Below are 25,211 nucleotides of genomic sequence, written 5' to 3' on the forward strand. Positions count from 1 at the left end.
TTAAAGCATGATTAGTCATATAATGCCAAATACTGCAGTAAGTGGGTGTTTTTTGTGAGAGAAGGTATGGCTGAATTTGACCTATAGTGCCCTTACAATTTCAATTATAGTAAATGTGTAAAAATAAACTATGACAGATATAGCTTCAAATTATGATAGCTACAATAAAGTCAGGATGATCTGTACAGATGCTCTTATACATCTAAATTCTTGTATGCTCTTAATGACCTCAGTTTGAACTGAGTTCCTTTGTTTAATGCACATCTTCATTTTACCACCCCCACCCCCCATATAACCCAGTTCTATGGCCTGTGTTATACAGGAAGTCAGACTAAATCACAATGGTCCCTTCTGGGCTTGGAATCTCCGAATAGCTTCCTCTTTTTGTTGGATGTACTATGGTAATGAGTAGGGGAATCAGTAATTCTGCTGTCATGGCACGAGTTGTGTGGCTGTGAAAGAAGAGTGAGTGACCTCCTCCAGAATGATTCTAGATGATTATGCATCACATTCTCTATTCACTAGTGGCAGGCATGCTGACAGAGTGGGTGACCACGACCTTTCCTCCCTCTCCTGGAGCTGTAATATGTCACTGCCACTTCTCACTGATCTTCCGCACCTAGAATTGAGAGCCCAAATTTGCTACTGGTTACAAACCTTGCATTTTCTGGTGACATAATGTTATGCTTTCCTTAAGCCACTGGATTGGCAGAATTTCAAAGGGTATATTCAATAGTGAAGAAGTCTTTAAAAGGAGAGTGAAGATACTTATTGAACTATCAATTTACAATGGTAAATTGTAGGCAGTAGTCAAATTCTCTGCTTCCTGAAAAACTAAGAGAAAGTTGCAAAATAACTGAAGTCACAAGTGCAAGCTTTTAACTTCTTGATTGTTTTTAGTTGTTTCTTGAGGCAAATTATCTTTATGAGAGGAAAAACGAATAGGTAGAGTTAGAATAACAAGGACAGCAGCATAATTAATTACTAAACTATGGGGTCTGGGAGAGAAGGAAATAGGAATTTACTGTCCAATCATTTCAGTAATTCAGCCACAGGTTTACTCGCCCCAAGTATCATGAGCCATCTGATCCGGTTATGGCCAGATGCTGTGCCAAAAGAAGCATAATGTGTGCCCACATTCCCTACTTTAAACACACATCAATCCATAGGATGAAAGGTGTCATACTTTCCAAAACAAAAACTGGGACACTTTTATGACCAATTTTTTAGGATTACAAAACTCCTACAAAAGTGCACTCTTTTTAAATGTGCTGACATTGCTATTGCCAGCTCCTAACTCAGCAGCAACGGGTGTATTTAAGTGGGAGGATGTTTTTCAGTAATCCGGTGTTCTTCTTCGAGTGCTTGCTCATATCCATTCCATTAGGTGTGTGCGCGCGCCGCGTGCACGATCGTCAGAAAATTTTCTGCCCTAGCAACACCGGCGGGTCGGCTGTGGAGCCCCCTAGAGTGGCGCCTTCATGGCGCTGAATATATACCCCAGCCGACCCGGCGCCCCCTCAGTTCCTTCTTACCGCCCCTGACGGTCGTTGGAACTGTGGAGCGCGGCATAGCTGTTCTCCACTCTCCCTAGCTTATTTAGTCATTCACAGTTATAGTTATAGTTCTAGTTGTTTATAGTTAAATAGTTGGTTTTTTCACTTGTCACTAGTTGTTATATAGTTCAAGGGGATTAAGGGGGTTGTCTCCCCCTTTTTCCCCCGGCCGCGTGGCCGGGCTCATGCCCAAGGCTCCCGGCTTCAAGCAGTGCGCCTCCTGCGCTAAGCCTATGCCAACGAGCGACCCGCACGACTCCTGTCTGAAGTGCCTGGGAGAGTCCCATCAAACAGATAAGTGCAAGATCTGTAAGGCCTTCAGACCAAGGACCAAGAAGGAGCGGGACTTTCGGCTCCGGCAACTCCTTATGGAGGCGGCACTTACCCCGGACGCTCCATCAGCGCGTCAGGCCCCGGCACCTGGCACCTCGGTGCGCAGTGCCCCGGCGGCACCGACTATTCCGACCACGCGAGTGGCGTCGGACAAGCCCCCACGGCACCGGACCTCGTCGGCACCGCAAGCACAGCAAGTGCCTTGGCGCCGGTCATTATCCCCGGGGCATAAAAAAGCCCATAAGACGGGGACCTCCGTGCCGAAGACGCCGGCTCCCCCAGTGCCGGGGGTAGAGCCGCGTCCACCTGTGGAGCACCGGAAACAGGTGCCTCCAGCACCGTCGACTCCGGCTCCGAGGCCGTTGAGTCCGGTGCAGATAGGGTCTCCACCGAGACCGGCGGTGATACAGTGCCTCCCGTCGACCCCAGAGACCTTTGAGACAGCGAGAGACTTGATAGCTCTCACGGAGCCGGCACCGCCCCAACCACCGGCACCACCGGCACCGTTGACTCGTCCGGTCCAGTCTAGGGGGAAACCTGCCTTGATGCGCCCTCCATCGCAAGGGCTGGAACCACGACACCGGTCCAGGTCCCGAAGCAGGTCCCCACGCCGCTCGCAGTCCCGGCGCCGGATATCACCTCGGCACCGGTCGTACTCGCGGCCAAGATCTTCGTCGCGGCACCGCTCTACGTCTCGGCACCGCTATGATCGTCGGCACCGATCAACATCGAGACGTAGTTCTCGGCACCGCTACGATCGACGCTCGACGTCGAGAGGCCGCTCCCGGCACCGGGCCTACTCCAGGTCATCGTCGAGGTCCAGATCCGACTCCCGGCACCGGCGAGGTCATCGGCACCGGTCGCGGTCCCGGCACCGATCGCCGGCACTGCGTGGAGATAGAACATCTCCGGACCGGCACCGTGCGGCACCGCAGCCCACGGGATTCGTCTCGGCGCACTCGGCACCGCCATGGCCATTGAGATCGGTGTCCCGCTCCTCTGAGGACTTATCGAGATCGGCATACCCCCCTCAGGGGCAAGCCGAGGAGCAGGACATAGGCCATTGGCAGGAGGTAGCAGAGGACCCTGCTCATGGCCCATCTCACTGGTCGTTCTGGACCCCGTGGGCGTACCATCAGGCCCAAGGGGCTCCAATAGCTTCGACCTCTCGCTCGGGCCACTCCGTTAGAAGGGCCCCGGAGTCCACCATCTCTCGGCCTCCGCCAGGGGGCATGGAGGCTTCCGTGTCCGCACCACCTGACGTCCTGGACCCAAGCGCAGGTGATGCTCCGGCCCAGGAGCAGGGAGACCAGGACCCTCCCTTGGATCCTTTACCACCGGAGGCATCTTCCTCTTCCTCTCCGGATGAGGCAGTGGCGGGCACATCGTGCACAGGTCCACCCCCAATAGATCTTCGGGCTCACCAGGACCTCCTACGTAGGGTGGCCCGTAATATGGACCTGCAGGCGGAGGAGATAGTGGAGGTGCAGGACCCCATCGTAAATATCCTCGCGGCGGATACCCCATCGAGAGTGGCGTTACCCCTGATCCGCACGATCCAGGCGAACGCAAATACGATATGGCAAACTCCTGCCTCTATCCCACCCACAGCGAGAGGGGTGGAAAGAAAGTACTTTGTCCCCTCCAAAGACTACGAGTACTTGTATACCCACCCCCAGCCGTGTTCACTGGTGGTGGCATCAGTGAATGCAAGGGAGCGCCACGGGCAACAGGCCGCAGCGCCCAAATCGAAGGAGGCTAAGCGCCTCGATTTGTTTGGCCGTAAAGTTTATTCAGCCGGAGGGCTGCAACTTAGAGCGGCTAACCAGCAGGCGCTCCTGAGCCGCTACAACTTTAACTCCTGGAACTCTATGGGGAAGTTCAAGGAGTTGGTTCCCCAAGAGTCCAGGGAGGAGTTTGGGGCCTTGGTAGAGGAGGGTAAGAAGGTGGCTCGGACCTCCTTACAGGCCTCCTTGGACATAGCGGACTCGGCTGCGAGAACCCTGGCTTCGGGCATCGCTATGTGAAGGACCTCCTGGCTCCAAGTTTCGGGTTTGCCCCCTGAATTGCAACAAACCCTTCAGGATTTGCCCTTTGAAGGACAGGGGTTGTTTTCAGAGAAGACGGACTCTCGCCTGCAGAGCCTCAAGGACTCCAGGACAATCATGCGTTCCCTGGGGATGCATGTTGCGGGCCCTCAGCGCAGGCCATTTAGGCCTCAGCCTCAGCGCTTCTACCCCCCCCCCCACCTCGTCAGAGACAGGACTCGGCCCGGAGGCGCGGGCGAGGTGGTAGACGAAGGTGGACCGGCCCTCAACCCGGTCAGAACCAAGGGCCACCAAGACCACCCGCAGGTCCCAGGCAGAACTTTTGAAGGTGCGGTCGAGGACGGCGCCCCAGTCATCCCCCAGGATCCAGCCCCCTCCTTTCGGGATCGCCTCTCCCACTTCCACCGCGTTTGGTCCCTTATAACTTCGGACCGTTGGGTCCTTCGCACGGTGGAGAGGGGATACGCTATCCAGTTTTCTTCAATCCCCCCCTCCCACCCCCCTTCCCCGTCCCTCTTCAGGGACCCTTCTCACGAGCAACTTCTTATACAGGAGGTTTCCACGCTCCTTGCTATGGGGGCCATAGAGGAGGTTCCAGTAGAGTTAAGGGGCAGGGGATTTTATTCCCGTTACTTCCTCATTCCCAAGTCCAAAGGAGGTCTGCGACCCATCTTGGACTTGCGCGGACTCAACAAATTCGTAGTAAAGTTGAAGTTCCGCATGGTCTCTTTGGGGGCCATTATCCCTTCCCTCGATCCTGGAGACTGGTTCGCCGCCCTCGACATGAAAGATGCATACTTTCATATCGCAATTTACCCGCCTCACAGACGCTTCCTGCGATTCGTGGTAAGCAAGGTGCACTACCAATTTGCAGTCCTTCCCTTCGGCCTATCCTCGGCCCCAAGAGTGTTCACGAAATGTATGGCTGTCGTGGCAGCGTACCTTCGTCGGCAAGGGATACAGGTGTTCCCGTACCTAGACGACTGGCTGGTACGCGGTCGCACCAGAGAGCAAGTTCGAGCGCACGTCCATATAATAGTGCACACATTCAACGAGTTGGGCATCCTACTCAACAAGGACAAATCCACTCTAGAACCTACCCAGAGAATAGAATTCATCGGCGCAGTCCTAGACTCCAGACGTGCACAAGCCATCCTGCCAGACAACCGCTTTTGCACCATCACGAGCCTCATTCAAGGGCTCAAAGCCTTCCCAACTACCACGGTGAGGTCGTGCCTTACCCTGCTGGGTCACATGGCTTCCTGCACGTACGTAACCAGGCATGCCAGACTTCGGCTTCGCCCACTCCAGACCTGGGTGTCGTCAATATACCGCCCACATCGGGACAGCCTGAACATGGTGGTCACGGTCCCGAACTCGGTCCTGACCTCCCTCACCTGGTGGCTAGATCACAATGTGGTTTGCGAGGGGATGCCGTTTCACGCCCCACAACCCTCTCTGCACCTGGTCACAGACGCTTCATCTCTGGGTTGGGGCGCCCATCTCAACGAGCACCATACCCAGGGCCTGTGGACTGCACCTCAGCTAGCCCTGCACATCAATGTTCGGGAACTGATGGCCCGATAACCATTTTGAGCAAAAGATTGATTTTCATAAAGTCATTTAACATTTGTCTGAATGCCAAACTGTTCATCACAATTAATACTGTTCCTGGTAAACACAGAGCGTATTCTTGAGGAAACATTATGCAGTTATTAAAAAAACCAAAGCATTTTGACTGATGATATGAAAAGCCAGAACATTTTGTGTGTCCCAGAAGAAATTCTTGGGACAGTAGGATATCATTTGAAAAACTAGGACTGTCCTGGTAAAACAGGACATTTGGCTACTTAATGTAAGATTACGCTATCATGTATTCCCATCTCCAGGTAAAACATACATATATGATACAGAATCATAGTTAAAGTTTTTTATGGAACTTTAACTTAGCATTTTCTGGCTTTCAAACACTGGTTATTTTTACAACTATAACATTCTAATCAGGCTTTCTTCTCATAATATATTTACAATCCTAGCTCTAGCTTACCAAAGTTGTGGGGGTTTTTTGTTTTGTTTCGATCTAGGTTAATCAGAGAATTATGTAGAGCAACAATAATTTTCTAAATAAAGAAATCACTACTTTTACACTTCCATTCACATTTAGAAATGGACAAGTACTATAAATATAGTAATCTTTGAAGAGGAAACAATTGGTGTTTGGACTAAAGAATCGTAATATAAATTTGTGTGGATTTAATTTTACACCCAGCTGTCCATGACTGGTGCGCCTGGGTGCTACCACAATACAAATGATACATAATAATAATTCTAATAACTGAGCAATTTAGTGCTATTTTGTAATAAAGTTGCCAGAAACATTCATGAGTTTTAAGTTTTTGCCAGATAATGGCAAACAAGACATCTACAAAAAATAAGACCAATATAACTGGCCCAGCTAAGCAAGTCCTACACTCAACTTGCCATGGCATGAGTGAGGAGGGAAAGGGGGGCACACAGCCTCTGGCCCATAGGCACCGACTCCGTGGGTGCTCCGGGGCTGGAGCACCCACGGGGAAAAATTGGTGGGTGCAGAGCACCCACTGGCAGTTCCCCGACCTGCCCCCCTGCCACAGCTCACCTCTGCCTCCCCTGAGTGGGCCGCCACATCCTGCTTCTCCCCGCTCCCTCCCAGTGCTTGCGCCGCAAAACAGCTGTTTCGTGCGGCAAGCCTGGGAGGGAGGCAGTAGGAGGAGGAACGCGGCATGCTTGGAGAAGAGGCGGGCCCAGGGTGGGGATTTGGGGAGGGATCCAATGGGGCAGGGAGGGGGCGGGGCCGGGGGTGTGTGAGCACCCACCAGCGCCAACAAAAGTTGGTGCCTGTGCTCTAGCCCATTGGGGAAGGAGGAATGGGGGACACAAAGTCCTTGGCATAAGGAGGGACGGTAGTAGAGAGTCCCTGAAATAGAAAGGGATGGGAGGCTGCAAGTAAAGGGGTGCAAGGAGCCCATGGTGTGTACAGTGAGTTTGGCCTGCAGAAGCTATTGAGTATGCATCCCCCTAGTGGTAATAGTTTATAGGTCTAGGCCAGTGGTTCTCAACCCGCGGGCCCGCATGCAGCCCAATTAACACACAGCTGTGACCCAGCTAGCAAACAGGAGCGGCTAACCAGGGAGTTTTGTGAGGGAGTTTAGAGGGAGAGTCTCGAGGTGCGGGGAGGGGGCTAGATACACTTAACATTCTTTAAACTTAAAGCCAAAAACACCCCCTTATAAAAACAAAACATCATCAAAGGAACGAGCTGCAGGAGTAAACACAGGGCTGGCTCCAGGCACCAGCGAAGGAAGCAGGTGCTTGGAGCGACCAATGGAAAGGGGCGGCACGTCAGGGTCTTCGGCGGCGGGTCCCTCAATCCCGCAGGTGGCGTATGTGTGTGTTCAGTGCAGGGAGCTCCTAGCCCTCAGAGACCGTGTACGGGCTTTGGAGATCAGAGTGGGTGAACTGGAGGAGCTAAGGAAGACAGAGAGGTACATAGATGAGACTTTCCGGGACACAGTAGAACGGTCCCACACCTGGTCTAACAGCCTCTGTGCTGTTGAGGAGGATGAAAGTCTCAGGGAAGGAGAACATCCAACTGAAGCAGAGGGAGACAATCCCATATTTGGGAGGGACCCTCCTTCCAGATGATGATGTGGTATCCTCTCACACTGAGCATACCTCCCCAGGGGAGGGAACTCCAGTTATTAGGAAGAGACAGGTAATAGTTATGGGCGACTCGATCATTAGGAAGATAAATAGCTGGGTTTGCGATGACTGGGAGAATCGCATGATGACTTGCCTGCCTGGTGTGGAGGTGGCAGATCTCTCAAAACATCTAGATAGACTTATGTGTAGTGCTCGGGACAAGACTTATGTGTCGTGGTACATGCAGGTACCAATGACATAGGGAAGGATAGGAGAGAGGTCCTGGATGCCATGTTAGGTACGAGGCTGAAGTCCACCTCCATGATAGCATTCTCTGAAATGCTTCCAGTTCCATGTGCCGGGACAGTTAGACAGACAGAACTGCAGCGTCTCAATGTATGGATGAGACTATGGTGTAGGGAGGAGGGGTTTAGATTTATTAGGAACTGGGGAAACTTTAGGAAGGATGGGTTCCACCTAAACCAAAATGGAACCAGATTGCTGGCACTTAAAATTAAAAAGGTTGTAGAGCAGTTTTTAATTAAGGGCCAGGGGAAAGCCGACAGGTGTGGAGGAGCACGTGGTTCGGACAGAGACATCCCTTAGGGGAGGATCTATTAATGGAGACTCTCTATGTCCTACTAAGGAGGAGAGGATGGAAAATAATAAAATAAGGGCAGGATCTGATAAGAAACAGTCAATTGAAAAAGAGTCCCATTCAATTTCATCATGTAATGACAGACTAAAAAGTGACAAGTTTTTAAAGTGCTTATATATAAATGCTAGAAGTCTAAATAATAGGATGGGTGAACTAGAGTGCCTCATATTAAATGAGGATATTGATGTAATAGGCATCACAGAAACTTGGTGGAATGAGCATATTCAATGGGACACAGTAATACCAGGGGACAAAATATATCGGAAGGACAGAAGAGGTTGTACTGGTGGGGGAGTGGCATTATATGTGAAAGAAAGCGTAGAATCAAATGAAGTAAAAATCTTCAATGAACCAAACTGTACCATAGAATCTCTATGAATTGTAACTCCATGCTCAAATAATAAGAATATAGCAGTGGGGATATATTACCAACTACCTGACCAGGATGGTGATAGTGACTGTGAAATGCTCAGGGAGATTAGGGAGGCTATAAAAATAAAAAACTCAATAATAATGGGGGATTTCAACTATCCCCATATTGACTGGGTACATGTCACCTCTGGATGGGATTCAGAGATGAGGTTTCTTGACACCTTAAATGGCTGCTTCTTGGAGCAGCTAGTCCTGGAACCAAGAAGAGGAGAGGCAATTCTTGATTTAGGCTGAAGTGGAGCTCAGGATCTGGTCCAAGAGGTGAATATAGCTGGACCGCTTGGTAATAGTGACCATAATATAATTAAATTACTCCTTCTGAGAACACAAGAACTAGGGGTCACCAAATGAAATTAATAGGAAGCACGTTTAAAACAAACAAAAGGAAGTATTTCTTCACACAACAAACAGTCAACCTTTGGAACTCTTTGCCAGAGGATGTTGTGAAGGCTAAAACTATAACAGGGTTCAAAAAAGCACTATATAAATTCATGGAGGATAGGTCAATCAATGGCTATTAGCCAGGATGGGCAGAGATGGTGTTCCTAGCCTCTGTTTGCCAGAGGCTGGGAATGAGCGACAGGGAATGGATCACTTGATGATTACCCATTCTGTTCATTCCCTCTGGAACACCTGGCATTTGCCACTGCCGGAAGACAGGATACTGGGCTAGATGGACCTTTGGTCTGACCCAGTATGACCGTTCTTATGTTCTTATATGTATGTTCTTAGCTGTGTGCTAAAGGCCGCCGGGCCCATGCGGCGGGGTCCAGATTCCTGGCTGCCCGGCCCCCGGCGCAGCAGGGTCCAGGCTGCCCAGCCAGACGTGGTGGAGTCGGGGTCAGAGCCGCCAGCCAGCCCCGCAGGGTCCACGGTCTGGGGATGCCACCTGGCCCCTCACCCAGGGCTCATCTCCTGGCCCTGCTATGTGGAGGGGGCTCTGGGTGGGAGGCAGTGCGCATATGGGTCTGGCGGCGTGTTTGAGGGGGGGCTGTGGTTCTCAGCGTGGGGCGCAGGTAACACTGTGGGCCGCATAAAAATAGATGGAGAACCACTGGTCTAGGCACATGGACTTTAACTGTTTGTATGTATTTGAAGATGTTATCTATTCTTTCATTTTTTTGTGAAACATACATGTTTAATTCCCTGCTGTATTTCTTTTTCTAAAGTAGAAAGTTATGGCACTAGAGAGGATGACTCAGCTCAAGAATGTAAATCAGGTAAGCAGAAAAGTATAATTCTTACTAAAGCTCCACATCTTATTGAAGAATCCATTGAAAACTGCAAGCAGATTATACATACAATACTCTCTTCTTTGAGTGTGGGATATTTTACATTTTGAACAGACTTGACCTACTGTTCTGATCTTTTTTAAAGGCGTCTGAATAAGGTCTATCATGTTGCTGAGGTGTTATGTAAATAAAGGGAGGAATTTCTCATGATGTTTTGATAGAATAAAATTGATATCACAGGCTTACTCTAACTCCTCAAATTGAGTTTGTTTCTTACCAATGTTTTCTTTTCATCTTACACTTTTAAAATGTAAGGTAATGAAACCTTTTTGCAACACATTCACTGTCTGTGGATCAAATCATGGCTGGTCTGTGCAGATATGCTAGAGTGGGGAGAGGGTTCATGGAATTCTTTTCCCTGTATGTCTGCTGTGGGCCAGCCATAGCTTAGATTGCTGAACTGGGGGCTTTATGTTATGGGGCTAGAGGTGGTCTCTCAAGTAGGAAGTTCCCAAACCATTCAGGGCTTTATATGTCATAACCAACATCTTAAACTCTACTCATAAACCAATAGGAAGCCAGTGCAGATTCTGGAGCATACTGGTGTTGTATACTCCCAGCAAGAAAGCCCCCTCAGTAAGGGCCGCTGCATTTCTCTCCCTCTCTCTCTTATGTATATAACTTGTTGCCCAGCTAATCTGCTTAAATATCTAAATTTATGTTTTGCTTATCTGTGAAGTTATTTAATTATTACCATGGCTAATGGGATGTAATTTTATTAAGGAGATGACAGTTCTGAAAATAACTCCGAAAGTAGCTCTGAAAGTGAGTCAGGTGAGTATTATGTTGCAGTATCTGTATTTCCTTGCACTCTTTTAAGCTTTTAGATTGATCTTAAATGATTAAAACACTACTATTTATGTAAATAATTTCAAACCAATTGTTTACCATGATCAGTTCAGTGATTAGATACTGAGAAGCTGAATAATATTTTACATGCTCAAATTATTCTCATTCTCATTATTCTTCGTTTATCCCATTCTCTTTCATGAGTAAGGATTTACACAGAGAAGTAATAAAAAAAAAAGGCTAAAGTTGTTTTATTCTAGACACAATACTTGTTGAAAACATTTTTTTGTATCACAATAGTTCACCTAAGCAACAAGAGGTCATAAATACACTTAAAAATTGGCAGCAAAAGTGGCAAAACAGGATGAGCAGAAAAAGAATTGCAGGAAGCGATTGCTGTTGGTGAAAGGCATGAATGTTTTGATGTGTGTGTGTTATATTACCAGCAGTCTATTTATATTTCTTACAAGTTGATTATATAATTTGTATTTAAATAATTAGAAAGCTTTTTGTCTGCAGATACTGAGGAGACAGATATAAGAAAATCAGGTGAGTATATATATTTTTGTTCTTATTTCTGTTGCCATAAAAGGACAAGTTCCATTAGTGATTCTTACAATAATTTATAGGGGGCAATGGGATGCAAGAGCAAGCAAATGATTGAGTGTTGATACAATGTGTAACATAGCCTAGTTGTAAAGCATTACTTCCTGTTAAACCTTCCCCAGATTAATAAAGAGCCCAGTTAAGAATTTATATTGTATGGTCTTGCGCACTCACACCGTGTATTTATAAATAAATACATTCAAAAATACTTTCTTAATGCAATTTTAAAGTTGCAGAGTTAGGAACCCTAAATTCAGGAAATACCAAAGTTACTGTACTTAGTTGCATGTAAGCATTGCAAATAGCTATGTGGCAAACTAATCTCAGGTAAACTAGCGTTTACTCAAGAATGGATTCAACTCACAGCCTTGAATTATGTGTTCACATATTATTTTTCAGATAACATAGTGTAACAGCATGTTTTCCAGACCAAACACAGACACCCTTAAGATAGTGTGATCATATAATTAAAGACTCTCGCAGCCTGATTCTGCAACCCTTTCTGCTGGCAAGTTATCTTAATGGCACTACTACTGTGAGTATACACTACTCACCATGATTAAAGGCTGCAGAATCAGGTCAGTGGTGCATATTATAGGTAGAGCTGGTAGTGCCACCTATAGTTAAGGTAGCCTGACATTTCCCATTAAAAAACCCTGCTTATAACATTACCAAACTTTAATGATTCAGACTGATATGTTCCATGCTGAGTGTCTGCCTCAATTTGAAGCTTTTTGCAAAGTTTCAGCAAAGATGATCTATCTATTTCCAAAAACAATATTAGGGAAAAAGACATTGTTTTTCCCATATTTAAAGAGAAAAATTCTTACAACCATTTAATTGAGAAGCTCTAGTGCAGTGATTCCCAAACTTTCATTTTCACGGACCACTTTAAAATTGCTGAGGGTCTCGGCGGACCACTTAATGATCTTTCCAAATGTTGTTTGTACCGTTAGCTAACTATTGTAAAGCGCTTTGGATAAAAACACTGTATAAAAAAACCTTAATAATAATTAACATTTTTTGTTCTTCAAATAAAAGCACACAACTCATATTTTAATATCAGTAGTCTTACCTTTCTAATGTGATGGATGTGCCGTCTCTCCCTCACTGCGGCAGCCCTGGAGCTGGAGCTGGGAAGGAGGGGAGGTCTCTCCCTCTCCTCCCCACTGCAGCAGCCCCTGAGCTGGGGCTGGGAAGGAGGGGGTGTCTCTCCCTGGCTGCCGCAGCCCAGGAGCTGGGGAAAGTCACCTCTTTCTCTGGCTGCCGCAGCCCTGCACGTCCCAAATTCTCCCCACCCCCTCTTCTCACCCCACTGCCCCCTCCTACCTACCCTCTATTCCCCCCAAGGCCACCACCTCACCTTACATGTACATCTTCTCCAGGGTCCAGGCACCTAATTAGTGGAGCTGCATAGGTGTCTCCACTAATTAGGTGGTTGGCCCTTCATTCTCTCATGTGTGACCACTTGAAAGGAGCTCGCGGACCACTGGTGGTCCATGGACCACAGTTTGAGAACCTCAAATTAGGTGCCTGGACCCTGGAGAAGGTTTTTTTTTTATATAGCGCTTTTATCCAAAGTGCTTTACAATAGTTAGCTAATGGTACAAACAACATTTGGAAAGATCATTAAGTGGTCTGCCGAGACCCTCAGCAATTTTAAAGTGATCCGTGAAAAATAAAGTTTGAGAACCCACAACTCTGGTGCGTCTATGGTTTGAAGCTGGGACTTGAAATTTGGCATGGGGGAATCACCCTAGTGTCAGGGATAGGCTTTTTGTCATCTATGTAAAAGAGTGTCTCAATTTGGCCAAGTTACAAGCCTTTAAAAATCTCATTCACACATGCTCAGTAGAGATTTTTTAGAATTTGGCAGTTAAATTCTCTGAAGATTCCATCTGCTACTCCTGGGAGAATTCTGCACCAAAAAATAAAATATTCTCCACACAATATTTGAAAATTCTGCAAAATTCTGCATATTTTATTTGTCAAAATAACACAATATAATCATGCCAGTTTCACTATTTTGGTATTTTATTTCAAAATATCTGTCAGTGAGTATGTCTGTAACAATATGACCAAAAAAAAAAAGATTCTGGTAATTTTTTTTTACATAGATTCCTTACTAGGCATATTAATGCAGAACTTTGAGTAATTCATTTAAAATACAATACAGAACTGTATTTCCTGCACCTGTCAGAAATAGTGCAAAAGCTTGGGGGAGTCAGGGGTAACCGAGCTGCTGACGGAAGGGGAAGGACCCTAGGAGTGAATCTGGAGGATGTTGGGTGTGGGTGTGAGAAGCTTTTTTGGGGGAGGGGTGATTGTAGGGAGTAGGGAAGCTTCCCTGATGCAGACCCCGGCTGACCCCAAGCCTCTCCCATTCAGTCAGTCACATCTGCCCCTGTCCCTCACTCCCCATCCCCATGGGTTTCTGCAGCCTCTCTCCTCCATCCCCAGGCTCAACGTTGTCACCCCACTAGCTCCTGAGCCCATGCCCCAGTCTGTCCCCCTACTAGGCATTCTGAACCCCAGTCTAACCCCCCAGCATCCCTGGGTGCCCTACTCTGTGCGAACCTGGCTTTGCGGCAGGGTGCTGTGATGAACTTCTACTTCTGGGGGAGTTCTGCAGCACTGGGCATCGAATTTTTTCCCCCCACAGAAAATACATTCTACCCCAGAAGTGCTGCAGTTCCGCCTTTTGACCTACCAGAGGCTGCTGAGGTGCCAGAACAGCTGGCTGCATTCATGCGTTCACACACTTTTCCAATGGGTTTCCCGGACGGGGATAGGGGATTGAGATCAGACAAAGAGCCAGTGGTGGTGGGAACTGGAATAGCTGGGCAAGGATAGTGGGACAAGAAGACCAGGAAGATTGGGACTGGCTGGGCAAGGTGACTGGAACTGGGATGAGGACCCTGTAGGGGTGGAGATTGGAACTGGATAGACAAGGAGAATGGGACTGGGGTGAAGAGCTGGGTGGGGTATGGAGGAAACTGGGATGGGGAGCTGAGGGGAGAGGCAGAACTGGCACAGGGACAGGCTGGAGGGGACATGGGCAGAAGGTTTGCGGGGAACAGGAGCAAAAGGGTCTATGACTTCTATGACTCCCCTCAGCATTTCTCTGCTGTCAGCAAATACCTGGGAAACCCATTGGTAAAGTGTGTGTCTGATCCCCATCTGCTGCTGATCCACCTAGAAGATGACAACCTACTACAGCTATCTGTTATTCTGTTAACTCAATGGCAAGGGTCTGTGCTGTAGATCTAAATGTTCCTATCCTACTGACAAACACATAGGGGTCAGTATGATTCCACATGTTGATTCTAATTTCTGTTTTTAAAAACTTAAAATATTACACACACAAAAAAACTATGTGAAAAGGATATTAAGGTTGTAAAGGCAAACACTGAAAAGTTAGGAGATGCTAAAATTAAGGTGGCCCATGCCCTCTTGTGCATACGCATTATGGTAGAGTCTTTGTGCTTACTTTCATAGGACCCTGAAATTTGTCCATTATTTCATACATTCTTAGTTATGAAGGCCATAAGGGACCATTGTGATCATCTAATCTCTCTTCTTGCATGACACAGGCCATATATTTAACCCAGTGATTTCTGCATCTATGCCAATAACTTGTGGTTGAACCACAAGATTCAACAGAAAGACAACACTTAAACACAGGTGACCATATGCCTTGGACAGTTGAGACAGAAATACAGTATTGATGAAAGAGTTTTTATTATTATTTACATTTAAATCAGACTTTATGAATCTCATGGGTCTGTGTCTATGATCTGAATTGAAATAAAGGAGATGAGGTTGCTGCTGAGGGAAGGGAATAGTAGCTTAATTTCTTTTGTGTAGGCAGTTGAAGTCAGTGGAGTTGTGCCAGTGCACCTGGGAGCAGAAATTTGCCTAGGGGGCAGATGGATTTGATATATAATGTTTTTCCGCAAAATATCACTGGATTAAGCAGTGGAAAAAACTAGAATCAAAGGGAGGTTAGAATGTTTAGAGCCGATAGAAGGGTATTAAAAAAGATCATCCTCAGCTTTATTTTATGCAAAAGCTTTGAATAGGGCTCGTTTCAGCTTGAGAATAGTTCACTATACATATTTGTGTATGAAATGTGTATTTTATAAAAGTAATATTTTTTATAGATGAAGCATTGGAAAAGAATGAATTGCTGCCACCTGTTGAATCAGGTATGAATGGATCTTGTTGAAATTGTTCATCTGACAATTTTTAATAATTTTTCATTTTCAAGAGTTGATTTTTTCCCCTCTGTTTTTTCATTTAGAGGCTCATAGCCAGTTTCGTTGTGAACATGTCAAGACTGAACATGTACGTTTTTAAAATCCACATTAGAATTTGTGTTAGTATTTTGCAAATTGTAATACTGCAAAATTTGTGCTTCACCAAATTTATTCATTTATACTTACAGAACCAGAAAGAGCAAGTGACCCCCAGAAAACTTTCCAGAGGACAATTTTGGTAGGTATTGTTTAATGTAATTGGTGGATGTTTACATTGTCCAGCTCAAAATGGTTCTCTCTTCAGCTGAATTACATAAGAGATTAATTTATTTTATGTGTCCTGCTCAGTAACATGTTCATAATTGTAAGTGAAGATGCCTCAAAATCCATTAAAAATAAACAGTTCATTACTCTCATCAGCACTAGCTTCTTGGCCAAATCCAGCAAAGCTTAACTTGAAGTATGTGAGTAGTCCCATTGAAATAATTAAAGTTAAGCATGTGCTTAAGGCCTTTGCTATACTGAGACTTCTGTAAGGTGTCTTGTTCTGTAATTCCCTTTTTTTCACCTGAACTTGGCTAAACGGTTGTGTACTTTCCATTTGAATGTTTGCCTTGCCACAGTTACTCATGCATTTCTCACCTCTGGATTGGATTACTGTAATGTGCTTTACTTGGGATTAGTTCTGAATATCACTCAGGGTATATCTATATAGCAGCTGGGAGGGTGATTCCCAGCCTGGGCAGACAGATGTGCTAGGTCTGCTTGAGCTAGCGTGCTAAAAATAGCGTGGCTGTGGTGGCAAGAGTGGCAGCTCGAGCTAGCTGTCTGTGCCACCCTATCCACACTTTTGTTTTAGCATACCAGCTCAAGCAGAGCTAGAATGTGTCTGTCTGCCTGCATGGGGAATCACACTCCGAGCGGCTGTGAAGACATACCCTCAGAAACTTCAGCTAAGGTCTGGTCTAACATCCATTGAAGTCAATAGGAGTTGGTTTGAGCCCCTAGCGCAGGTAGCAGCTCTCCACTTTACCTGCGTATCAAGCTCTGCACTGGTTTGGACTTCCTCCATTCCTGCTACTCATTTAGCTGACATGCTAAAAAAACAAACAAATAAACCTAGGTTTAATCTTAAAAAAAAAAATTAAATTAAAAGATTGTATGTGCTATTTTCCACGCTTTTTTGTTTGTTAATAGGGTTCTGTTCTTGGTGGGGAGAAAACCTCCAAAGGAAAGAGTCATTTTTAAAAAATAAATTGTCTCATATGAACCACTGGTATTTAATATGTAATAAAAGTTAAACTGGATTTGTCACATTTGTCCAATACAGGTTGAAGCTGGAGGCAGAGGGAACTTACCAATGTACTGTTACAGGCTTGATTTTCGATGTAACCAAGGCTGCTGTAATAAAATATTCTGTGTTGTCTTGGAGCAAATATGCTGATTATGTTAAAAAACCATGGATAGTTGGTGGCCCTATATTTGATGTCAGTTGTGACACAGCCTCTGTTCTTACTTCCATTCAATTCCCACATTCCCTCAGCCTAAATGGTAAGTACTGTACATTGAGTTTAACAAATGTAGCTATCTATTGCTATTCATTATAAGAAATGTTAATGTTTTGGTATCTCTTTGCAGATCATGAATCTGACATGACATTCAAAGTTTTACATATTAAAAGTACTGGTCCAGCAATTGAACCTTCTGTTGATCATTCAATGACGCATGTCAAATGGCATGTGAGTTCTCTCTCTCCAGTAGGACCGGTTATCCAAACACAAGAGCCAGTACATTACAATGGGGCTGTAATTTTATACAAAGTTGTCAATAATCACCCTTCCTTATCATTTCGTGTGTATGTAGCAACAAACAATGATTCATTTATAAAGGTAAGGTCTGTTTTTTTAATTTACCAGTGGAAAGTGCTCAGATTCAATATAAATATGCCCAAATGTTGATCATTAAAATGTTGACATTGTCATGTAGTTTAGGCCTCAGATCTGACGTACATCAAATTTATAATATGCCCATGGAGTTGTAGACATACAGGGTCTGATCTTCCAATAGAGTGTCTCACATGCAGAGGTCTAAGAGTCATTGGGAATTCCATGCATGGAGGGCTTGCGGGATCAGGATGAGGACTAGAATGGTTTAACTCCCAGACTAGCTCATACTCTGTCATTCATACTCATTGTTCGCGACAGAATTGACCTTTGAACTGCCCCATGTAACATAATAGTGAGAGAATGATATTTGAAAGTTACTGAAGAATAGACACTTGGCAGGACTCACTCTGATCAACAGTCAGCATTATGATGCTGTTTGCAAGGGGCTGACAATAGGTCCGCTCTTTGCTTTTATTCAGTATTTTACCATACAATCCCAGAGAAGGTTAAATATGAAGTCAACATGTCAGCAGTTAGAACCCAGTCCTGCAAAGAATTGGGCACCCTCATTTCCCCTGGGAAGTTTTCTCAATGGCAGTGGGAAGTGCTCAGCACCTCAGAGGATAGGGTTCAATGAAACTAGAGAAAGTAGAAGAATGTTTCTCTGGTGGTTCCTTGCTAATGAATGCTTTTGTAAATTTGTATATTGCTTTTTATAAGGTTTGATGTGTGAAAAGGCTCGTATGTGGTAAAAAGGGATATTAGTAATGAGCAGAAATGAAAGTTGTGAGTAGCACTTTAAAAAAAGCCCTATAGACAATCACATTTGTTATTTGCATAATGCAATATCATCCGAATACAGTGGCTTACTGATCTGCTCAGGGTGAAGGCTCCATCAATATCTGATTGGGGAGGGATCTGGGTGCCTTGGGCACATAAACCTGTCCAGCTGTAAGTGAGACTATATCCCATGATCTGTATGTGACGGGTTGGATCACAGAAACCCCCTTGGGAGCTGCCATCCGATGTGCAAAGACTACCCCTGCTCCTGTTTTCCCTGCCAGCTCAGGACTCCAGCACCCTGTCTTGCTGAGCCAGACACTCCCGTCTGGCTCCAGACACAGATCCAGGGTCTGAATCACTTGTCCCAAAGCTGCAGGTTTACCTGAAGACAGCTCACAGTAGTGTGCTTGTCTTTAGCACTCAGATGCCCAACTCCCAATGGGGTCTAAACCCAGATAAATCCGTTTTACCCTGCATAAAGCTTATGCAGGGCAAACTCATAAATTGTTCACCCTCTATAACACTGATGGAGAGATATGCACAATTGTTTGCTCCCTCAGGTATTAATACATATTCTGAGTAAATTACTAAATAAAAAGTGATTTTATTAAATACAGACAGTAGGATTTAAGTGGTTCAAAGTAGTAACAGACAGAACAAAGTAAGTCATCAAGCAAAATAAAATAAAATGCGCAAATCTATGCCTAATCAAACTGAATACAGATAATCTCACCCTCAGAGATGCTTCAGTAAGTTTTTCTCAGACTGGACACCTTCCAGGCCTGGGCACAATTCTTTCCCCTGGTACAGCTCTTGTTGCAGCTCAGGTGATAGCTAGGGGATTCTTCATGATGGCTCCTCCCCCTCTCTTCTGTTCCACCCCTTTATATATCTTTTGCATAAGGCGGGAACCCTTTGTCCCTCTGGGTTTCCACCCCCCCTCACTGGAAAAACACCAGGTTAAAGATGGATTCTAGTTCAGGTGACATGATCACACACACACACATATACAGGGAGACTTACAGGTAAACAGCCATCTGCAGACAATGGGAGTCATCAAGATTCCAAACCATCATTAATGGCCCACGCTTTACATAATTACAATAGGCCCTCAGAGTTACATTTTATATTTCTAGTTTTAGATACAAGAGTGGTACATTTATACAAATCGGATGATCACACTCAGTAGATTATAAGCTTTGTAATGATACCTTACAAGAGACCTTTTGCATGAAGCATATCCCAGTTACGTTACATTCACTTATTACCGTATTTTCTCTAAACCTATCTCAGTTACATTATATTGACTTATTATCAAGTTTTTATAAAACCATATAGACTGCACAACGTCACACTGTAAATGTTTGATTTGATCATTTACTTTCCAAGGAAAAGCATCGCCATCCATTAATAAAACTGGGAATAGAGAAAGCCACAAGGAAGTTTAGAAGCACATCATTGTTTATGAAATTCTTTAATTTGTAGACCAGGATGAGCATCAAGTAAAATGTATTTTTAAATTTTAGGATATCTCCAATGCAGTAAAACATTCTGATAAGAAATTCATCAAAATTGACAAGCCCCCAGTTTGTAAAAAACAACTACAAGATGGAAAAAGATACAGATTAATTAGTGAATCAGAAGCTGAAATAACTCCTGAGGTATGTTCTATATGAATACATAATTGTGCTGTCAATGTGCATGTCACAGCTCGGCTGCAAACATTTTGTGAAAAATACAGATTTTGTCATTTATACTCCTCATAAATTCAGGGCATGCATCAGTGTAAATGAATTCCAGCACATTTGTTTGTTATCATTACAGGAAAGCTATACCCTTAGAAACTCTAAAACTATAGGGGTTAATCCGGGCCCCCCCCAATGAAATCACTGACAAACTTCCTGTTGGCTTCATTGGGGCCAGGGTTACACTCCAGATCTATGCCACAGCTTTTCTAAAAGCTGCCTTTTTATGTTTAAGCTATTTTAATGCTTATAGTAAATGTTTCAGCTTTTTTTAAAAACTGATTTAAATTTTTTAGGAAATTGAATTTGTTGATGGCTCCCTCTTAAAATTAAAAAGTTATTTTGAAGTCTACTTGGAGCAACCTATGGAGTTTACATTATCTTTGATTGAACTCGAGTCTGAAGAAATTGTCTGGAAAGCAAAACTAAGAGAATGTGAGTATTTTTTGTGTTTGACAGCTATAGTTTTTTTCTGCTGAAAACTTGTGGTTTGGGTCAAATTCTGCTTCCATTGAGATCACCAGATCTGGAGCTGAAAGTGCCAAAACACCAGGAAAAGACAGCTGTGATCCTTGTGGCTAGGACAGAGGCAGGGAGTATTGGAAAATGTAATGTAATTTATATTAATTTAAATATTATATATAATATAAAATATCCCAACATTTTATAACTTTTATTTTGTGGGTTTTCACATGTGCTGCAGCAGAAGTGCAGTTATGAGAGCATAACATCATTACAATCTCAGAAATGAGAATGGCAAAATATATTTTCAATTTGGTTAATAATATATGTATAATATACATTTGAAAAAGAGCAAAGGCCTGAATATATATTTACATGAGCATAGTATAAATATGAATTTACCTAAAACACAAGACGTAGAGCATTGATTACTCTGATTTAGTTTATGGTACATGGTGGAACTTTACCCTGTGAAATATTTATTTATTTATTTATTTGTTTATTTGTATAGCTAATATTACCCAAATTTTTAGATAAACAAGACTGAAAGATGCCCAACAATCAATGTAAAATAAATATTTATACAATACAGAGTTTTATAACTTTAGATCTAGTGATATAATGATAATAATATTGTACTTTGTCATTTTCCATAATGTTTCTTCCCTGTTTTACCCAAGTAGATTGATTTTCTAACAAGTTGCTATTCATTATGAAAGTCTGTAGGGATGTGAATGAATCTCGGTAATGAAATAAATACAGAAAGGAATAGATATTAGGATATTTGGGAACTGTGTTTCAAAAAAGATTTAGTTCATGAATGTTATGTAAATATCATGTTATGCTGATTTAGAATAACATGACACTATAGTAGAACCTTGCTTATTTACACTAATGATTGAGAACCCGTTAGAAGATGGTCAGAATTAGCCAAGGGTTAAATCTTAACTTCCATGGGTTTGGATCAGGCTGTTTATCAATTGACCAAACAATAAAAATTTAAAGAATTTCACATTGCAGAGTAGACTGTTTTAATTTATTTTGGTAAGGGTGGTTGAGTTCTAATTATTACAGATAATACATCATATTATACATGCTGTCAAATAAAAGTAACAAAATCATAGCAAAATGATGTCTCATTACAGTACCCTACTGTTAAATCTTTGCTGAGCAGTGGAAGAGACTAATAATTTTTCTGTGTGAGAATTACTGGATTTGTGGATTAGCAGTGAGAATTATTGTAGTGCCTTTCATTTACCCCAGAAAACATTTATATTTTAACAGGTGACTGGATACTACATGACCAGAACAAGAATGAGCGGAAAAGAAACGCAATCAGTAAGTTATATAAAAGAAAAGTGGGTACTACATGATTTATATTTTTTACACCTCGGTTGTGCTGTGTAAGGTTTCTCCCTTTCGGGGTTAGGGCACCCCCTTCCGGCAGCGTTGGGGAGTCAGTAGGTTGGCCAGATGTTTGTTACGGCGGCCTGACTTGCAGCCATGTAACTGCCCATTTAGCACTTCCTATCTGTACCGGGGGGCACAGCACACTGCCCATCAGCAGGGGTCCCCGGTCCCTGATTGGGGTGTCACCCACAGTCTATATAGCCGACACCTCGGCTCCCAAGTGTGGGGTGGGGAAAGGGGACCCATCCCCACACTGATCTACCAGGTCCCAGCCTAGGAGCCTAGCAGTGGAAGGCAATCCCACAGGGGGTCAGCAGGGAAGCGGGTCCAACTGGACCAATGTCTGGTTTCGCTGGGCAACTTCCTACCAGTTCCTGAGGGTGTCACTCTGTCGCAGCCCAGTTCTGGCTTGCAGTCTTGCAGTAGGGCGGCCCTTGCTCCAGTCTCTTCCCAGTGTCTTCCATCTTCTGGGGCAGTAGGTTGCTGGTCTTCGCCATGACTGGTCCTGGACCTCACTGAGAGAGCTGTCTGCCTCTTTCTCTGGTCCAGCTGAACTGAACTGCAGGGCCCTACTCTTATACTTTCTGCCCTGCCCCTGCACTTCCTGGGGAGGGTGGGATAGGGTTAACTGCACCTAGTGAATTAAAGATTATGTCATGTGATGAAACCTCCAGGAATATGTCCAACCAAAACTGGCAACCTTAGCTGCGCCTCCCAAGGGAAGTTAACCCCCGCTGCACTGGAGAGAGACCACTCTGCTTTACTACATGCTGATTAAGCACAAGAGAAGAATATATGATACAAAAAAGTAACATCAGTTGTCATCTACTCCTTAGGTAATAGAAGACGGAAATCAAGCAACAGCCTTTCTGACGAAGAATTTTATAATAAAAGGCTAAAGGGTAGAGACATTTCAGGTAGAGAATTTTTGTGTGATTCAAAAATATTTGTTTAAGGTTCATTTTATCCTATTTATTTAGTAGGGTTAAATGTTAAATTGGCCTCCACAAATCTGACCACAGAATTTATGGGGACAGAAACCTTCATTTGTGGGTGCAGAAGGCATCAATATACCTCATTTTTAGGAACAAATGTTTGCTTGTATGACCATAGGTTGATGCTATAAATTAGGCGAGTGTGTACATCAAGACAAAAGAGCTGCTTTTGAAGAATTTTTGCTATTGTGCTGGATTTATTTTTCCAGAAGAACTCTCCACCCACGACTGGGACCAGATCTTTCCAAAGTTCAGCTCCTATTCTGGCATCTGAAAGTAGTAGCCTGATTTTTCAGAAGTGTTCAGCACCCAGTAGTTCTCATTGAGAAGTCAATGGGACTCAAGCACACACTTATGTATTTTGCTGAATCAGGGCCTTAATTCAATAGGTTCCAATGTCAGATGCACCTGCTGCTACTGGATATGCTAACAGATAAGAGGTTGCATGGATAATTCTAGATGCCTCTAAGAATCTTAGCTTTATTTTTCTTCCAAGCATATTGCTAAAATTTCAGCCTTGCTGGCTTTCCTAATGGTTACTTTGAGAAATTATAGACATGATAGGGTTAATTACCAAAATGTCATACAGAGGAATATCATATTACAGTAGACACTATTCAAAATTGTACATTTGGATCCAGTTTCTGTTTTCAATTTCATATATATCAAGTTTTAGCTCAGAACTTTACATTACATTTTTAACCCCTGCTTTACAGTGTTTGAATTCTGTCCAGGAAAGGGATACATCTTTTGCTTCCAGTACCTATTTCTGTATGGTCAGCTCATCCAAAGAAAATGATGATGTTTGAATAAGGTGATATTCAAGAAATGCAGAAAGAATCAGGTTTCATTTGCATGTCAATGGTAGGCTCTCTCTATAGTTCTGTGTGATGGCTTTTAGCCACTAGAGGGAGCTATTTAATCATGTAAAAACTTCATTTACAGTATTTTATAAAATGATCCATTGAAATAGAAATTTGATTAGACCATTGAGGTTCTGACTAGATAGATATAACCATGCCGGTTGTGACTTCTTACTGAAGTAATTCTTACAAAGGTATATTAATCATCGTTCTCTGTAAGAAGTAGCACACTTTAAGATAGACTATTATGCTAGATACCTGCGTTTTTCAGGTGATTGAAGGAACTTGGCTTGCACTTTAATGCTGCATATGCATCTGAAGTATCTGGGTATTCTGTATAACAGCATATCTCGATGTTTCAGACTTGTGCATTTTTTCCACTAGACAAGTAGCTGTTTATGATCAGAAAAACTTTTCAAGTCCTGGGCATGAAAACTAAATTTAAGATATTTTTGCAACCTCGGACGTTTTGCACTTCTTCTTCAGGTGACTTTTCATCACTCCTGACTCTTACTTTGCTTGTCTTGTCAGTTCCTATACTGCATGGTAAGCTAGCAAGTCAGTACAGTTTTCATTAGTCAGCATTATAGCAGCATCAATAAAAGAAGTGAAAATGCAGCTTCACTCACTAACTAATATGATCACCTTTGTCGTATGTCTTCTTGTTGCAGCTGATTTGTATCCTGTGTGTTTTTTAGATGGAACTAAAGCTAAAACTACGTTAACTGATCAGCAACTGATGACTCTTGCAAAGAAGATGGGTAAAGATTGGAAAGAAATTGGCATTGAATGTCTTAAGTTAGAAATGAAAGATATTCAGCAGATTCAGGCAAAAGAAGAAGAGGTTAATGTTCATAAATTCCTGATGTTGGAGAAGTGGAGGAAAGGTGAAAAGAGTAATGGAACTGCGCAAAATTTGTATGACAGTCTCAAGGATCATGTGTCATATGAAATAATACAAATACTGGAAGGTACACATCAACTTTTCTTTATACTTCATTATGTGATTGTGTTTCAGACATGCTTTTGGTTTCAGTATCAGAGAATTCACCCTAATATATATTTGTATTGTGTAAATAAAACATGAAGTTTTCCCCCTTAATGTTGATTCAACTGTTTTTCATTCTACTTTATAATTTTAGTATTTTATACTTGCTTTTTGAAAAAATATTTTGGAGTGATTAATACTTAGAACAGTTGGTATAGCTCCATGTCAGTTAAAATCAACCACCCTTATAAACCCAAGCAAAATCTTATTTTTATTACAGAGCTCATTGCAGAAATGTCTGTACCTTTGTTCCTAGATATTTTAGTAACATTGAAGGTGCACCTTTACTCAAGCTTATTGCGGCCTTGATCATGCAAACACTGTTGTATGTACTTTATGCACATTGATTTCAATGGGACTACTCA

General features: G+C 43.6%; 1 protein-coding gene across 2 annotated transcripts in view; it reads left to right on the forward strand.

Moving 5' to 3' along the window:
* LOC101943352 (caspase recruitment domain-containing protein 8-like) overlaps nucleotides 1–25,211 on the forward strand; it is a 42,603-nt gene that overhangs the window by 15,956 nt on the left and 1,436 nt on the right. Inside the window, exons 3-15 of one of the 2 annotated variants that reach the window (XM_065556893.1) lie at nucleotides 9,878–9,928; nucleotides 10,724–10,774; nucleotides 11,309–11,338; nucleotides 15,559–15,603; nucleotides 15,699–15,742; nucleotides 15,843–15,892; nucleotides 16,985–17,205; nucleotides 17,293–17,543; nucleotides 19,850–19,984; nucleotides 20,365–20,503; nucleotides 21,815–21,868; nucleotides 22,777–22,857; nucleotides 24,497–24,769. In XM_065556893.1, coding sequence (XP_065412965.1) covers nucleotides 9,878–9,928; nucleotides 10,724–10,774; nucleotides 11,309–11,338; nucleotides 15,559–15,603; nucleotides 15,699–15,742; nucleotides 15,843–15,892; nucleotides 16,985–17,205; nucleotides 17,293–17,543; nucleotides 19,850–19,984; nucleotides 20,365–20,503; nucleotides 21,815–21,868; nucleotides 22,777–22,857; nucleotides 24,497–24,769 — 1,425 coding nt within the window. The remainder of the gene's footprint in view (nucleotides 1–9,877; nucleotides 9,929–10,723; nucleotides 10,775–11,308; nucleotides 11,339–15,558; nucleotides 15,604–15,698; nucleotides 15,743–15,842; nucleotides 15,893–16,984; nucleotides 17,206–17,292; nucleotides 17,544–19,849; nucleotides 19,985–20,364; nucleotides 20,504–21,814; nucleotides 21,869–22,776; nucleotides 22,858–24,496; nucleotides 24,770–25,211) is intronic. The other variant, XM_065556894.1, reaches the window with a different exon arrangement.

This window comes from Chrysemys picta, chromosome 9 (assembly GCF_011386835.1).
Source record: "Chrysemys picta bellii isolate R12L10 chromosome 9, ASM1138683v2, whole genome shotgun sequence".
NCBI classification, from domain to species: domain Eukaryota; kingdom Metazoa; phylum Chordata; order Testudines; family Emydidae; genus Chrysemys; species Chrysemys picta.